At 33.9% G+C, this 18,258-nt stretch overlaps 3 protein-coding genes across 5 annotated transcripts; 1 reads left to right on the top strand and 2 right to left on the bottom strand.

The window, feature by feature from the left end:
- Positions 1-3,174: 3,174 nt before the first annotated feature.
- LOC133672604 (U-box domain-containing protein 26-like) lies at positions 3,175-5,114 on the top strand. The gene has a single exon (XM_062093061.1). It carries the CDS (start codon positions 3,743-3,745, stop codon positions 4,934-4,936), a length of 1,194 nt encoding a protein of 397 aa, XP_061949045.1. The 5' UTR covers positions 3,175-3,742; the 3' UTR covers positions 4,937-5,114.
- A 2,347-nt stretch (positions 5,115-7,461) lies between these two features.
- On the bottom strand, positions 7,462-11,381 carry LOC133673568 (uncharacterized). 3 transcript variants are annotated; one of them, XM_062094441.1, is made up of 4 exons: positions 11,111-11,355; positions 10,824-10,969; positions 8,050-8,188; positions 7,462-7,902 (listed from the first exon to the last, which is right to left on the bottom strand). In XM_062094441.1, exons 1-4 carry the CDS (start codon positions 11,196-11,198, stop codon positions 7,790-7,792), a joined length of 486 nt encoding a protein of 161 aa, XP_061950425.1. In that variant the 5' UTR covers positions 11,199-11,355; the 3' UTR covers positions 7,462-7,789. The 3 variants fall into 3 exon arrangements, with proteins under 3 accessions (XP_061950425.1, XP_061950424.1, XP_061950426.1); XM_062094440.1 differs by having other exon boundaries at positions 10,824-11,350; XM_062094442.1 differs by having other exon boundaries at positions 7,881-7,902; positions 8,050-8,154; positions 10,824-11,381.
- A 241-nt stretch (positions 11,382-11,622) lies between these two features.
- Positions 11,623-15,769, bottom strand: LOC133673567 (ras-related protein RABC1-like). Its single transcript, XM_062094439.1, has 7 exons — positions 15,586-15,769; positions 15,107-15,312; positions 14,436-14,504; positions 13,905-13,970; positions 13,125-13,246; positions 12,178-12,306; positions 11,623-11,980 (listed from the first exon to the last, which is right to left on the bottom strand). The coding sequence occupies exons 2-7, from the start codon at positions 15,240-15,242 to the stop codon at positions 11,873-11,875; spliced, it is 630 nt and encodes a 209-aa protein (XP_061950423.1). The 5' UTR covers positions 15,243-15,312; positions 15,586-15,769; the 3' UTR covers positions 11,623-11,872.
- Between the last annotated feature and the right edge of the window lie 2,489 nt (positions 15,770-18,258).

The raw sequence follows: 18,258 nt of genomic DNA, 5'->3' as shown, positions 1-18,258 counted from the left end.
TTAAGTGATTTATGGTGACTTTTGTAACGAATTTACCTATCAACATTAATTTATCACTAAATAATGATTAATGAAATGAATAATTAATTCTCACGTAGTGGCATAATATCAAGCGTCATGTAGTTTATTTATTGCAGCTCTAAAACCACAAATGGGATGGTATTAATAGATTGTTTCTTAGTAATGGAAAAGGGTACATCTCGTTATTTTCAATATATATCTCTAGGTTAAAATTCACTATATATCATGATTAACTAATATTGTTGTCCTTGATTTTTATTCTTATTTTTTTTCAATCCAAAATGATGGATAACACAATACTTTGGAGTTTGACATCTTCCCTTGTAAAATATTTTTCAATTAAAAATAAATCTAGTTAATTTTTTTTTGGAATACAAATTAATATGAACTTCTATATCTTTTTAATTATATATTTTCTTACAAAAATAAAAATCACACGACCATATTGAGGTCCTGTAATATTGTAATAATCTAAATAGGTAGGTTTGCACGGAGATACAGAACTTTCAGGCCTCAAATTGATTAATTGAAATTAATGCCTACCAATCTAGCCACCTCCTTCAATGGTTCTTAAATAATGTTGGGAGAATCATTTCTATATACACACACACACACACACATACATAGTTGAAATCCTTTAACAATCAATATATAGAGAGAGACACACACGCATGTGAGTTGGTGGCCAGCACATGGCCTCTTTTTTTGAAGATATGAAATAAGAAATTTCAATGTATATTAAAACAAAATGCTTTTAATATTAATTGATAGTAGTTTTATAAAGTTATTTTTCTCGGTTTTCTTCTTAAATTTAATTTTTTATGGTTTTTCTGTGTAAGTTTTCTAGTATTGCATGATCGATTACATTGAAAACAAGCTCTAAGAATTTTAAAATATTATTCTTGCATTATAGATGTCAAAAACAAAATCTTAATCTTAAAATAGGAATAATATTATGATTAACAAGAGGGAGAAAATGGTTTACATGTGGTTCTTATCTACCTATGAACACTTGGTTCCACGTCCTCTTTAACATGTAATAATTTCATGTATGATTTTGAAGAAGTTAATTATATTTGACCGGCCTTTTTTTATTATAAAAGAAAGGCTCGAATACGAGATTTTGTGGTGAGGGAGACTCTAACCTATTGGGACTGAACGAGCCAGCCTCTTCCTACTACACTAAACAATCATTTATTTCAGGCAAGTAGTGGAGGTTGGATTGTCAAGATGGCAGACAAGCTAGTGTTCAAAGGCCAGATTTTCTTCGCATTAATCTTTAGTTTTTAAGTTTCTTCTAAGACTTTTCTTTGTCTTATTGCCCTTTGTCTCTTTCTTGCTCTCGCTCTAACCCACAGTACAGGGCTACAGGCACGCACCCTTTCTTTTTCATACCCTATTTTGAGGGCAACATTCATTTTTATTTTATTTTCTTGCCTGGTATTTATGATCACTTGAGAGAGAGAGGGAGAGAGAGAGAAGGGATAATTCATTATGAGCTTAATCACTAAAACAAGGGAAAGGAAGAGATAGTTACGATTACTCATAATTTACCTAGCTTTCTTTTAATATTTCTCTTAACTTTGTATAAATATTTATTAATTCTTAGAATGTCTAAACAGATTAAATTATTCATCACTTCAAATTAAGCTGCATTGACCATTAGATCGTGATCAGACGGGAGAGGAAATCTGGATCCCACCAGCTGCTATAAATTGACAAAACAAATCAAGTGGTGGCATATGAAATGTTGGCAGGTCAAAAGGTCTTAGCCAAGAACCACTGCAAATAAAAATGGATTGATTCTATTTTTCCTGTAAGAATTTTGTCCCCCCCAGAAATCTTTTTTATATTCACCAACATATATCTTTGTGCCCACCTATTTCAAATTGGAAAATCAGATTCCTTGAGACAAATCATCAAGTGAATTTGGTGTATGTGTGTGTGTGTGTGTTTGAATGCAAGTTGGCTATCTTAATTAGAAATTTGACTCACATTTCTTGAAACCTGATGCAAGTACTTGGGAAAATTGGACTCAAGATGGAGCATCGACATGATTTAAGAAAAAGATTAGAGAATCCTTAGTAATATAATATATATGTGCATACTTTTTAGTCTTTCATCATCAATTATGGTGTTTGAAATGATGTAAATTTCAGAGAATCCAGCCAAATTTTGGAATAATTAAAGTAAGGGAGAATTCTTCAGCTCCTGTTTTGCTTAAAACCTGGTAAGATGTTGGGGGTATTTGACTAGTTTTTGTTTTTTTTTGTTAATTTCTTTGCTTTTAACATTTAGGGTATAGTTTTTTCTATAATTTTCTCCCAGATAGTTTTTTTTTTCCCTTTTCAATTGGTTCTAGCTGAACCATTCACACTAGCTCCGATAAATATATTTATTTTATGTAGCTTCTTCTTCTTTAATTCAAATTTAAGATGATAACACGAGATAGATGCAGTCTAATCTTTCATTCCAAACTTAAGCCATTTATGATTTTAGGACACTTCACACTCACACTTAGAATATTTGTTTGATTTATAGACACTAAAAATGTTGAGAGATGGGGTGATTCATTACAGGTTTCAAGGCATATATTTATGACAATGTTGTTTCAAATGAATATTGTTGGTTTTGATCTTAAAATCAAAAGGAAAAGATCTTTAAAGTAGTTTATAATGTTTTTAAGCTATCTGCTTTGGGTGCCTAATAATAAGGCGGCAATTAATGTCTTACCAGCCTCTTCAGAAGCTGGAAATCATGAAGGTCCCATTAGCCCTATTCTTTCCAACCTTGATTAAAATAACTCAGCAGAGAAAAACAAGCTATGCAAGGCAGTTCTGTTTATCAATATTTTTGGATAATATTTTTATTCCATTTGCTAGTGCTTTCCCATATTATTGCCACTCTCATGAATCCTGTGGCCAACATTACACACCTCTCCCTCTCTCTTACAAGAACACAGTTTCATTTTCAACTATTGTGGGGGTGGATTCAAACTTCAAAGATGAACAGTATTGTTATTATTTTTTTCTCTGGGTGGGTCAGTTTTGACTGAACTGATAGATATAAAGAAAGGACTGGGGACCATTCCGTATAATTAATCCATATTATTGGTTGCGATCGCTTACTCTTTCACTAAGATAAGGCCCATAATATTGTTTGGCCTACCTTGGTGTTTGTATGCTGGTGTTATCATCTTATTCCTCCAGCTAAGATTGCACTTTTGCCTATCCGTCTCCCTTCCTTCTCCCTATAAAAAAGAAAAAAGACACTTCCCTTCGCCCTCTTGTAAATCTCAGCTGCTGGCACTGTGGACTAGAGGTGGTAGCTTGTTTTCTCTCATCTTTCCCATCATTTATGTTCTTCTTCCTTTGTGTTTCTCTCTTGTGCCATTGGTAACTTTGTCCCACTTCTCTATCAACTGTCATTTCTGTACTGAAAAGGAAAAGGAAAGAGAAACCCCACTCCCACTATGTTTCTTGTAGTTTTTTATTTCATGAGTGCTGTTTAAGGTTCGTCTTTTTAACATCTAGTTTTTTGCATTGTATATTATATAGCAATGTCTTCTTACTCCATCCCACCAGTTCCTATTAATCAAGAACTTCAGCTACCGTCCATTTGTTAGATGCTGAAATGGTTAACCAATAGCAGCGCCCTCTATTCACCACCAATACTTTCTTTTGTTTTTTGTTCTTGAATCTTTGGTTTTTTTCTCTTCTCCATGAAAGAAGCAGAAATGACTGTACCCCACTTTTTCATGTGTCCAATTAGTCTAGACTTGATCAAAGATCCAGTGACGCTATGTACCGGCCAAACTTATGACAGATCAAGCATAGAAAAATGGCTTGCTGCTGGTAATCTAACTTGCCCTGTCACAATGCAGAAGCTTCAGGATCCATCCATGGTTCCTAATAACACTCTTCGTCATTTGATTGATCAGTGGCTGCAAATAGGCCCTCAGTTTGATCCTGTTTATTTGTCAACAATTGATTCTCTAGCTTCATTGAAGAAAATTCTTGAATCAGGTGACGCTTCCTTGGAGTACAAGTGTCAAACACTCCAAAACATCCAAGCTCTAACTGAAGAATCACAATCTGGAAATTCTTGTTTGTTCCAGTTAGGCTTCTTTACTTTATTGTTGGAACTGCTTTTTGGAAAAGTGGAATCCAGACTGTCTGAAGGAAGTGCTAAGTTTGCAGAACAAGCACTTTCTTGTGTCCTAAGATTGCTGTCTCTTGGCGAATATGAGTGTTTAAATATGCTAAGAGAAGAGTCTAAATTGGAATCCTTTCAGTTTTTGTTTGATCAAGGTACTAGCAAGATCAAGAGGAGTTTGTGCCAAATAATAGAAGCAATATCATCATCTTTGGAGACAAGAGAACTCTGTGCTAAGCTTGGCAAAAACAGAAAACTCTTGAAAGGGCTGATTCTTCTCGTTCACCAAACATATGAGGCATCTGAGGCTGGAATCAAAGCTATATCGGCACTATGCTGCTTGGAATCAAATAGAGAGAATATGGTTCAAGAAGGTGGGATAAATGGACTCTTGACCTATATTTATGACGCTCAAAGACATGAAAGAAATTTGGCACCTAAAGCAATGGCAACAATTGAGCTGCTTCTAGGACTAGAGAGTGCAAAAGAGGCTTTGATCAATGATCCTAATGGTATTAAAGCCCTCATTAAGATGGTTTTTAGGGTTTCTGATCACCAAGGAAGCGAAAGCGCTATTCGATCATTAATGATTATATGCACAGATTCTTTACAGGCACGAGAAGAAGCAATTGGTGCTGGAGTTTTGACTCAATTGCTTCTGCTGTTGCAGAGCCAGTGTAGTGGAAGGACTAAAACAAAAGCAAGAATGCTACTCAAGCTGCTTGGGTCCAAGTGGGATGAAGAACCAAAACATTTGTAAACTACAAAAAAGTATGGGATGTTTTTATGCCTATGCGGGGTCTTGTTGGTGTATTGGCTTCCCTGTGACATAGTATCTTTGTAAAGATTACAGAAGTGTCCATGTTTGTATCTTATCTGTCATTAAACATTCGTTAATTACTGAATAAACCCCCACCAAGCTGAGTGGATTTATGTTATGCCTAAACCAAATTTGATTAGATGGATGGTTGTCCTGTGCCAAATCCCAAACCCTTCTTCACCTGGTAATTTCTGTCTATTTTATGTTGTGTTGTTGAGATACCATTCTCTGAAGCATCAATTCAGAAAATGAAAATTGCTCCCCATTAAAGCAATGTCCAAGCAGTGAAATTACAGCCCAACTGTCAAATGATAGAGTTCATGCGCGAGATCCACATGGTTCATCCAAAAAAAAACAAAGCAGCATTGATTCCAGTGGTTCAAATTGCCAGAGAGAAAGCTGGCATTGTCCCCAATATACCATTATGACAACGGACAGCATCCTTTTATCATTACTGTTGAAATTTGGAAACTGAAGTTGATGGGACTGGAAGTTTCTGTCTGTGGATATTCCTTTCATTTTATTTGATATTTTTGTGTGGTGGGATAGGATGATTTGCAATTTGCATAGCTTAGGTTACAATAGGTCGCCGAAAGTTGTTGAATTGTCTGCATATTGTTTCATAGAATACTGCTCCGCTGGGATCACATTTCTGGCCCATATATCAAAACTTTTCCCCTTTTTTTTTCCTAGCTCATTTCAAGGTTCATTAGACCTTAAACTACACAACAGGACTAGCTTTCTCCTCTTTACAATCCTGGGCATTCCAAAGGTAAATGGAACCGAAATATAAATCGTAAACAGTCGGTGGCTTTACTGGCTAAACTAAGATGTAGCCTTCCCTTTCTTATTCAACTACGGCATGTTTCAAAATTTAGTAAGAGTCCATCAGATGATTCACATATTACAAACATCTTGGGGGAAATTGACCAATGTTTGTAATCTCCAATTCATATAAACAAAAAAAGTCGATCGAAGTTGGCCGCATGTTGTACCCTGCGGTTGAACGCAAAGTCAATGAATAATTTGCCCTCGTCTAATCACTGCTATTAGTGGTCTCACAGACACTACAGTCACGCCTAGCATCGGCCTTACTCCTATGGCATGCGAAATGAACTGAAAAGAGTAATCTTCTTGCCTTGATCTAGAGGACTGACCCACCATAGAAAGAATATTTATTTTACCCTTATGATGGTTAAAGCTGAAAGCAAACACTTTTAATGAGCGTTGAAAATGTTCCAAAAGAAATATACCATTCGGTCTAAATTTTCGGCGAGGAAGTAAGCATGCAAGAGATGGAGCACTTCTTTTTACCAAGATTCTACAAGGTGAAAAGGAAGGGATATTGCACAGGCCTGCACACTATACCTATAGCTATGCTCCAATGCCAGACAACCGTCCAAAATTTTGGTTGAACGTCAAAAAGTTGGTGCCTTTCATGAAGTCAACCACAGCAGCATCATGTATATTCAAGCAAACAGCAAGTTCCAACTAGAACTAAATACTTATCAAGTAATGGCAGAAACCATATAAGGGTTTCCTCCGAGGTTTGTTATAACGTGTGGAGGGGATTTTTTTTTTCTTCTTCCTTAGTTCAATGGCAGCAGGTTGGTCTTATAACCTAACTAAAAAGACAAGAACATGAAAGGTCTCACTTTTCTGATAACCATGTGCTTAAGGAGTGCCATTAATGACTACGTTTACCAAGTAAAGCAGCATCTATAAAAGGTTTTCTTCAAAATTTAAGTTCAATGGCAGCAGGTTGGTTTAAGTATGCATCAAAGAAAATTCCTGGAACGTGTGAGTTTGGTAAACAATTTCGTGTGGCAATTAAATTAAAGAGACAAAAGCAAGAAAGACCTCACATTCTGTATAAGCACAGTTGAATATTGTCCTTGGAGTCTGTTTTCTATACCTCACGAGGAGACTATAGCACATGGAATTCTTCATGAAGCTATCCAAATCAAGAACTCATAGTCATACTACATGTTTTGGAATTGCCACCATTGGACGCAACCAAAAATCTCCTCCCTTTGGTTAATCTGCGTTGTGCAATTTTTGAGTTGCGTAACACAGCTTTTTCCCAGTGTTTGAGTTGCGTAACACAGCTTTTTCACAAAAACTTGGTCTTCGGTGAACATGGCCCCCAACATAGGTTGCTTAATGACTTTGCAAACTGGACGTATTGAAAGGGTGCGTCTTTAGTGTCTTAGGTTCAAAACCAAAGACATTGACTTGACTTTGTGTTCAACCATGTATTTAAAGACTCAGTGCCAACCATATCAACTTGGAACGGATGAATGCGACATCCGGTTCAAGCAACAGTGGTCTGGTCCAAGTTGAACTGGTTATCATTAAGTTTTTTGGCTTTGACACGAAGTTAATGACTTTGTGTTTAAACAAGGTATTGAATAATTTACATATCAACAGAAGTAGAACAACTACTTGTTTTTTACGGTACTGTATTATGCAAAGATAGGGGGATAGAACTCGGATTTGAGTCCTCCTTTTGCTACTTTGAGAGCCAAAACAATAGTTGTCTTAGCATTACATATTTAATTATGAACTAGCAAATTCATGGATGGATCATGGATGAAGATGGTGTTTGGAAGTGTACTAACAATTGTTTTTCAAAGTGTTGTTTACTCGGAAATACTTCAAAATAAAATTCAAAAACATAAAAAAAAATTAACAAAAAAAATTCAAATTTTATCCAACCCCTGTTTGAAATGCAATACCAAACAGTAACGAAGAGTGATGCGATGATATCATATTTGTATATAACTTTGATATTTATGAAAGTGTGATGAACTGCTGCAAAGAACTGACCAAACTTGGAGGCCCATGCTTAGTTTCTTTGGCATGCTTGTCCGCATATAAGGCTGCTGCAAGAGCTGCATGTATTTCTGTCAAATACCCCAACAATTGGTCAACATGAAAGAATGTTAGATTTAAAAAGGAGTAAAAGGAAACAAAATTTTCGAAGGGGGAACATTCAAGCTAAGACTTTCTACTTTCATATAGCCAAGAAATGAAAAATCTTGAGAAAATACCTGGATATCCCTTCAAAGATATTGAGATATCTTCCATTTCTGCAATTGCTTCTTCTCTGTCCCCAACCTCGTAAAGAGACAATGCTCTCCCAAACCTTCCATATTCTGAGAACGCAAAATCTTTGTAATTTTCAACCATCTGCAAGAAAATATGGAAGTGACATTGCAAGTAACATCACAATCAGATTGTTCATGAAGCATGCATTACAACATGAAGACAACTTCAATCTTGAAATGGAGCCACTGATATCTTGTACTATGTTAGAAACACGTATTCTGGAGTTTCTTGTCTAATGGAGTGACTAAAATAAGTTCATTGTACTATGTAGAACCAATTCAATCATTTATTTCTAATACTTAGCTATCTGGGATGCAAATGTTCTAGCAAGTTGTTCACCCAAATTGCAACAAGGCGGAAGCATTTCCTTTGTTTTTTCTTCTTTTAATTTTATCTTTTTTGAGGGGGGGCGTGATAGAGCAGAAGCACATCACTTCAGTTCCTTTCTTTTGGCAAATGAAAAGGAAAGAGCTTAAGATCATAGTCAATTCTTGGCACAACCAAAAAAAATTATGTCACGTAGGCGCTAGCAATTTAATTGGAGAAGAGGCAGATTGCATGCTTTAAAGCACAAACATCTGAGAGAGCACATTAATGTCTAGAATCTGAAGATAAGGAAAACTTCACGGATGCAGAACACTGTATGATTTACAATGTTCAGATACAAACAGAGGGCAAATAAACAGATGCACTCTAGCGGATAGCACCTAGTAGTTGACATGAAACTTCAAAGGAAAACAATAGTCTAGTCTATGTGGCTCTCTAACAAGAGCACAGGCAACTGCAAGGGTCTGTCCAACATGGAAAAAAGGAAACTACATATCCCTAGTGCACGTCCCTTTGAAGTTTTTCAAAATTTATCAATTACCACTATAAATCTTGAGGTCTTGGACAGATTAAATCTAGAATGTACATTCTAGTGTCTTCAATCTATATGATACAATTAAAGGTCTTTGTCTATCATAACCATGCCAAAATGTTGCCTTCTGGTAAGCCCTGAGGTATTACAGTTATCAATTGATTGATTAAATTCTGTTAGACAAACAAATGCTAAAGTATTTTAGCTCTGGAAATGCAGAATTATCTCAAATCAGTTGACAGTAACCTCTGCAAAAGAAATGTGCTGTCACAGGAATTTCACACTTAAATAGAGAGCCAAATCCTAATGAGGGTTTCATAAAAACTTTTAAACAATATTACTTCCTTTATTTCTTTTCTTTATCATTTTTTGGCAAGTTTCAGTTTTTCAATAAGATGAGTATAGCATTGCTAAAAACAAACTAAAAAAAAAAACTCAATCTCCATGCCCTTATAAGGAGCTCTAACGAGGAAAAAACTTAAATAACCCTCAACGAACAAGCAAACTACAACTTGCTAACCCCACAGCGTGAAAATTTAAAATATAAACCCTAGCAAATAACAAGCTTTCAATTTTGACATTCAATCTGCAACTTCAACAAAAAAAAAAAGATCCCTTCTTCATCTCGCTACATTTCCACAAAAGTGTCAGCTGTACTAGGGCTTTCTAAGTTCTCGCCTTAACCTCAATACTTTCCTCTCACTTCACCCCATGTGCTAACCACCTCAGAATGAGAGACACCATTTTCTTTTGGGTAGACACCAACTTATCATTCACGATCTGTCTAAATATTGGATGTTCGCTAGTTTACCAGCTATACATTCTTCCAGACTCCCATCATCTCCCAGAACCTATAGTTACTTTAAATGGGAGTTTTAAAGCAATTAGTTTCGCTCTGCCCCAAATCCTCGCACTAACTGCAACTTAGGTGGCTTCCTCTAATACTCAACCTTTTACTAGACTAAATTCCACAGATACAATCAAATAAAAAAAATTCTTCAATGGGATTATGTTTGGAAGCTCGGACTATCGACTTGAACTTTCCTACAGATCAATGCATCTCAAATTCTTTCTATATCATCTATAACCTACTGGAAAAGATTTTGCTCCATGCTTTAACAAACCAAAATCAGAACTCCAAGCTTGTAACTCAATTATACAGGTAGAATTCAATCCTTCTTCATCCACAGTTCAAAGAAATTGTTTCAGAAGGCCACTGACATAATCTTCTATCTAATCATATAAAAAAAAAACCCAAAATTTCCCCTAGACAAAGTTTTGCACCAAAAATTTATCCATCCAAGCAACTTCTCCCAACATTTACTCTCGGCTGTAAGTTCATCATCAGTCACAAGAACCTCCCCTAGCTCTCCTTGTCAAAGGCCAAACACACTACATAACATACCATTTCTTTTTTGACCATCATACCTTACCAAGTTTAACTCGCCCATTCAAAACGCACATCTCCTGCTTCCAGAGCTCTATTCTTAGTATTTTTCAAACTTAGAGATCATTCCTTAACCTAATAATTAGTCATGCCAACGAGCAATAAGCCTAGAGGTACTTTCCCCTGCAAAGTAAAGGGGATGAGATTGGTCTCAAGTTCGAGTTTCATCATTGCCACCATAAGAACCGAAATAATAAACATAAGTATACAATTTTCTTGACTCCCATATCCCTTAGCATTACATCTCCAAAAAAAATCCTAAACCATCAACATTCTCCAAAAAACTTTCTCCAAGACTAACATTTGCAGCAAATAACTATTATATTTCAATTGACCAATATATGTAAAATCAAAAGACAAGGACCAACTAAAAGTAAAGGCCCAAAAAATAAAGGGAAGATGTAACAAACCTTAGTGAAGTAGAGCAGTGCTTCATTGAAGTCGCCTTGAGAATGCAATTCCCTCCCTTTCTCCAACAACTCTACAGCTTCTGTTACTCTCCTGGATATGGCATCACTGGCTTCTTTCTCAGCTTGGCTTACTGGGTCAAAGTTTTCTGCTAGTGCCAAACAAGAGTTTAAGTTCAGTTGTATAGTTGAAGCACTCGCAAATTTAGCACCTGTAGTCCTAAAAGGAAGAAGATTAGCAGTAGTTGCTATGGCAAATAAAGGAAGGGAGAATAGGAGAAGGCGCCTACTGGTTGCTCTTGGGTTTGGAGTTGGTGGTGGTGGTGGTGGTTGTGAAGGGAGGAGTAGATTGGAAATGGGCGCCTTACCTGCACCCATTTGTTGGTGTTAGTTTTTTTTATGGCAAAATTTTGGTGTTCTCTAACTGAGTTTCTGGTTTTTGTTAGTTTACTTTCTTCTGTTTATTTTGGCCCTTCAACTTGGTTGATTTTTCAATCCTTTGAAATTATGTTTAGTTAATTAGAAATCTTTAACTTTATCAAGCAGATTAGTAGAATCTATAATTTAAATTATTATTGAATTCCAAATCCATATTATTGAAAATTATTGTTTTGAAATTATATTTTACTTTTAGGCATCATTGATTTCTTTTTGAACAAATGAACAAATAATAGATCCATACAAATACTGTCACAAAAAAGTAGATTATTGGTTACCTTAAAAATATTACCACATGGATGCAAGGGGAAGAATAAAAGCATTACTTCTTCCTTTATGTACATCTATATCCAGAAACCCACAGTAAGAACATAACAGCAATCTGTTTCCAAACTTCAATTTGTCATCACTTATCAGAAGTAGTTCAATGTACCAAAAAGAGTGTGGAAATCAAATAAAAGCATTCACAAGTCTACTATATTACATGTGACTTTCAGTTCATGTAGACAAAAACAATAGTTGAATAAAAACTATTTCTTCAGGATTTGGAGAGGGATCACCATCACCACTTTTGTTAGAGATCTGGAAATGATGCAAAGATAAACTAGACCAAATCAGCAACAACTGCTAGTGGACGCATCAGGTTGTGGACGCTTCTCATTAAAGATGTTCTTTTTCACACCTTTGGAGCCCTCAGCCAGTAGACTGGGTGTATCTAAAACCTGCAAAGGATAACCATACCCATCATCATGCAAGCTATTAGTCACTGCATTGTAGAAACAATTTAACAAGGGACAAAAAAAAAAGGCTGATTGGACAGGAAATTTTGTTCTCGATATCAAAACATAGGCAGCAATAACATCAGTAACAATATATAAATAACAAAGTAAACAAGTATTCAGCATCTTCTGTTCTGTACCTTTAGAACAAGCTCTTCGAAACATTGCTGTACATTGACGCGAGTTTTAGCACTGCATTCAATAAAGAGGCATCCATATTCCCTAGCAAAGTTTATGCCCTCCTTTTTTGTTACCACCCGATCACTTTCCTGAATAGAGGAAATCCAAGCATGCATGAAACTTCCATAAAAGATGATATTATCTCAAATTTCCATGCCCAACAAATAAAAAGAAGCACTACCACTATAAAGTGTCGAGTATCATCTAAGCGTCTACCATGCAATAAGTGACAAAGGATGTCCAAATCATCCACATTCTTATGTCCAATTCAATTATATGCCATAAGAATGTCATACTAGCCTCAGAACTATGGCAATTCAGAGTGCTTGTTTCACAGAACAAATGAGGGGAAATGGTTATTTTCCTCTAGGGCAAAAGGTTATTTTTTCCTTAAAAGTGATATTTGGTCGAAATTCCAATTCAGCATACAAGCAAACCACAATTTACAGCTACCTAGATCCAACTTCTAACATCTAGTCTTACAAGTTTCTAAAAGTATTGTGTTCTGAACAATTCGGAGAAATATTGGAGAATGAACCTGTAACAATAAAATTTAAAAAAAAAATCAAGTGTTTTTATTTAATACCTTGTAAAGTGTCCTTTTCCCTGTAGAAGCTTCTAACTATCTATATTAGTTTTAGAAATTTACACCCTTAAATTATAAGGAGAGAAGGGAGAGGGGGGGCATAGACAATTCAGCCCTTCTCTATTCCTCAAAGCATTATTGCTTGTATGGAACCCATAAACAAGAACATTTAGTTAAAAACAAAACAGCAAACGATATGTAATATAGAGAGGAGGGGGGGGCTATAACACAAAATTTAGAACTGTCCCTTTTCAACAACAAAATTAAAGCCAAATTTAAACTGTATCTGGCAAGACAAGTGGTAAGCCTCCATCAAATTACCTTGTCAACCTTGTTTCCAACAAGCAGCTTGATGCAATCTTGATTTGTTGAATATAGATCGATTTCCTTGGCCCATATTTCAGAAAGATTGGTAAATGTGTCTCGTCGAGTTACATCATAGACTGTTGCAATTAAAATAAAATAAAAAATGTTTAACAAGTTGATTGATTAAAAACTTGACAATAACACCGCAGAAATACAACCTACAATCTCAGAATTTCATTGTTTTTTAAAATGGAAATACCAGAAAGTTTCGAAGCTAGCAGAAATAATAAAAACAATAATTCATCAAAAAGATGGAGACTTTAATCAGTTAAAATAAAGTCTAACTATCTGATGATGTTTTCGCTCCATTTTGTAAAGTTTGAATTAAAGTTATGAGAGAAAGACTCAAATAAAATCGTAGTATCAATGGATTAGAAAGAAAAATGGTAGCAATCAATTGGATGGTTGGTGAAACGGAAACCATGAAGCCACATTTGTTTTCCAGTTTTTCTTGCCAGAAGTTTAGTGCCTATTTATCCAAGAAATCCAAATACATGGTGAACAAATTAAGTTCAAAAGAATATCATCTGTTTCATAAATCTATGTGACTAAAAAGAAGTAGATAGTACATTTTGCATGTAAGCCATCATATGCAGTTCAGGCAAAGCAAATGGCCCAGCACAATTGAACTTCTAAATTCAAGGAACACCATCTTTAAAACTTTGAAGTGAGGTTTTGCATTATAACAACTATTAACTATGCGATTGTAAATGTCATGAAAGATAGGGGAAATACCCATAACGATCCCTTGGGCCCCTCTGTAGTATGAACTCGTCAATGTTCTAAATCTTTCCTGACCAGCTGCATGAACAAACATTGAGCATCAGAAGGCATCGTTTGGCCAACTAAAGCTTTCTCTAAGGAGAAAGAGGTAAGCCAAAACTGTCAAGACTTGGTAAAACAAAATAAACAGGTAACAAAACTGTCAAGTTACAAGTAACATTGCCTGCACCTACATAAGCAATTAACAAATTTCATCCTGCTATTGCTAGCAATGAGACTGGAAATGTTATTTCATAATACTATGCTACATAATTTATGAGAACATTAATGCCAGCATCTGAATTATAACCAATAAGCCACAGAACAATAAGATAATACTTATAAAGACTAAATGTTTATAGCATAAGCATTACTTTTAAATTGAAGTGGATTGCATGAGGCATAACATGCAGGTAAAGCATAAACATAAAGCAGGCAATTAAGAAAAAATGAAATCGCAGACTAAGTGACAAACAACAAACATGGGAACACAGTTGAAGTTACCTGTATCCCATATCGCAAGTTTCAGCTTTTTCCCTCCAATATTCACAAATTTTACTTTAAAATCAACACCTGTGCAGCGAAGCAAACAGAACATAAGCTAAAATCTCAAGAAACAGGGACTTGCAAAATCATGGCTTCAAAATTCAATTTTGATGGTCACGAGAGCAAAATGCTATAATCTTGCCCCCCAAAGCAAACAAATTATATTCTTAAGGATTGATGAACAACATGACATAAACAATTATTCAAATATTAGATCCATTAAGCATTGTATGCATGACTGATTAGCAAATTTTCACCGAAAGATGAGAAATTTATAAATCTGAACTCAAACACCTTCCTAATTAACCGTTAAGTAGCAAAATCAACTTCCATCGTCAATAGAAAGAAAGCACAAATTTGATTTCTTGCAAATAGTTATAGCACAAGCAAACAATTTGAGGTCCTGGATCTTCATTTTCAATCCACAGAAAGAAGTCTAAAAGAAACACCAATTTGTAAAAGAATGCTAATCGGCAAATAACCATAGCTTGGAAGTAAAATCAAAGCATGAAATCCTAGTACACTAGCTATATTTTTCAATTCCATAATACTAAAAGTAGATTACAGCAACCTTAAAATCAACCAGAACACATACGCGGATGAATATTTGCAGTGCCCGTGCCACTTACCAATGGTGGGGGAGAGATCTTCAAAGGTATCAGATGTGAAACTCAAAAGGAGACTACTTTTCCCAACACCAGAATCTCCGATCATTAACAACTTGAACAAGTAATCAAACTCCGGAGAACTCGAACTGGAATCCATTAAAATATTATCTCAACTAAAACCAATAAAATCTCAGCTCCTCCAGCACCACAATGTGCCCTAGGTCACCCTATCAAAACACAAACCAAATCACGGAATTCAAACAATACCTAACGGAAACCAAATAATTTCAAAAAAGGAAATAAAAGCACATTATTGTAGAATTGAAAAGTATGATCAAAGCTGGAATCTTTTTCACAATACAACACATAAAATAAAAAACCAAAAAAACAGCAGATGCAGAAATTCAGAAAAGAAGATATTTGATACCAAAAATAGAAATCCCAATTCAAAGCTAAGAATTTCCAAATCATTAGATTAAACAAAACAAAGGCATCAGTACCCAAAAGCACAAATCAAGATTTTTGTGTGTGCGCGTTACGCATCAACAGAAAAGGAGATTTGAATGTGCCCGAAAGGTAATGGCTTCTGAAAAAATTGTTAAAATTCTGGCGGTGGGTTTGCAGAGAGGAATAGAGAGAGAGAGAGTGCTCTGAGAAATATGAAAATGAATGTGAAAGGGAAGGGGAATCCACAGTTAAAAGATGATGGAGAACCAAAATATAATGTAGATATTTTTTTAAAGCTAAACACGACTGTAGAAATAAAATAATTTCTGCGAATCAAATTTTGCCATACAACGACCTTAAAGAATTTTTCTTTTACTAAGAAAATTAATTATTTTAGTTTTTCCTTTCTTTTTTACCATTATAATAATGCTACAAGTAAAATGCATAGTGACAAGGGTTATTTGGCTATAGGATCAATGTACTCGATCACGTGTTACATTGCAGGCCGGTTTTAAAAAATTTAGCACAAAAAAAAATTAAACAATGACAATATTTTTAAATAAACAAGAAAAAATTGATACTTAATAATTTAATTGGAGCCAACTAGTTGGATAGTTTAATGTATCGATTTAAATTATAGGTAATGATAATAGATAAACAGTAGAAAATATATTTAGCAACAATTCATCGATATTATACCTAGAAAACAATGAAAAACAAATTATTAGAAACTTATTATAACTTTATTGTGAATATTGCACATCTCAAAAACAACTTATTAAATCAATTCAAACCCAACGGTAAGAGTCTAAACAAAAACATAAGAAGAAGTTGTATGGGTCTTTAAAGCAATCTCTCGAAAAACCAAACTAAACAAAATAAAATGAAAAGAGAAATCGTTTATATTCAATTAATTAATTCTATTTCATTAAAAAAATAAAATTTATTTAAAAAATAAATTTAATTAAAAAACAACAAAAAAAAGATATGAAGTAACACAATTAAATAAAAATAATAATAAAACCAAGGTTACAGAAAGCATGAAAAAAAATAGAGCTCAATCTCTAATTAAATAAATATTGAAAGATAAAATCAAAAAAAATATTAAAATGAAAAAATGATAAAAATAATCGCTTTGAAAAGACAATTATACCCTCAACCATTAACCTACACACTCTTTTCTAAAGGTAAGATGGTGAATTTACTATTCTCGTCTACAGTGTAATAAATATAGATAAACAATAAATTCATCACCTCCTTTAATTTTTTTAATATCAATTATGGATATTAACTATATTTTGATCATGGTGATAATAATAACATCCTATATTTGACAAATATATTATGCAATCTATATTTAATTTTATATTATTGATTTTCATGTTTTTGTTCATGTCAACAAGGTCTTTCTACAATCTTGTTTATACCATTTGATATAAAAAAAAAAAATTGAACCATTAGTCGAGATTGGTAGATAGAATTCTAAAACAACATTGTTTTTCTTATTTGTTAGATATTTTACATTAAAATAAGATTAAGCTTGCTCTTATTAAATTAAATTTTAAAACAAAAATTAAAAGGGATCAATAAATCATTGTAGATGCAAACTCATTGTATTATGAGTTAGTATGGTATAATGATTATCATAGTGGTGTATGGTTGTCCGGTTTGATTAAGAGATAAAATATTAAATGTTCTGAAAAAGTAAACAGTGTAGCAGACTTTTTGAATAAAAAAATAAGGGATGGTGAACAATAACCAAACGACAAGTTGTTTGGGTTTTTTTTTTTGTTTTTGCTGGTCAAAACGACGATGTTTTTTGCCAAATCGCACTGTTTTAAACGTTATTTTGACTTTTTAGGGTTTTAGTTAGGGATTTGACTAGAATTCAATTTAGTCTTTCAGTTTTTTTATTTCTTTTGATTACATTTTTTAATTCTTTTGATTATATTTTTTAATTGACTTCAAACTTTTATTTTATTCAATTTTGTCTTTACCGAACTTCAATACCCACTCTGAATTTTAATGTCCTTTTCATTTTGGTCCTTGATGTTGGATTTATGCAAATTAATCATTAAACTTTCAATTTTCTTCAATTTCACCCGTATTTTCAAATGAATTAAGTCCCTAAAGTTTAACTTCTTTTTCAAAAAGATCATTGCCTATGAATTTTTTTTAATTTAACCATTAATTGACTATAAACTTTGATTTTCATACATTTTACCTCTGATTTTAATCAATTAACTTTGTAAAAATTAAGTTTGGTTCTCTAAAATTTTAATATTCTCAATTAAGATTAAATTGGGCTCACAAACTTAATTTTCACCAATTAAGTTTTTAATAAAATTAATTTGACCTATTAAATGTATAATTAAGTCCTTGCACCTAATTAAATCTTTTAATTTGACCCAAATTAATTCTTAAAAATAATTAAACTTTTAATTTGGCCCACGATTAAATCAAATTGGCCTATTTAAAATCTAATTATGCCCCCGAACTTAATTTTTATGCAAATTCGTTGAATAATCAATTAATTTGATCTTGAATCTGCATTGTCTTTCTAGTTTTGCTATGATTAGGCTTATAATTTTGTTGAAAACTCCAGCTTCATTCTCTCTCGCACACATATCTTAAACCCTCCCAACTTATTTTTGTCATGTCGCCAGTCTTTTTATTTTTTATTTTTATACGAGAAAAACTAGTAAATTTTAGGGAAGAACTTAGGA

This window comes from Populus nigra, chromosome 14 (assembly GCF_951802175.1).
Source record: "Populus nigra chromosome 14, ddPopNigr1.1, whole genome shotgun sequence".
Taxonomy (NCBI): domain Eukaryota; kingdom Viridiplantae; phylum Streptophyta; class Magnoliopsida; order Malpighiales; family Salicaceae; genus Populus; species Populus nigra.
This window is presented reverse-complemented; position numbering and strand designations above follow the sequence as displayed.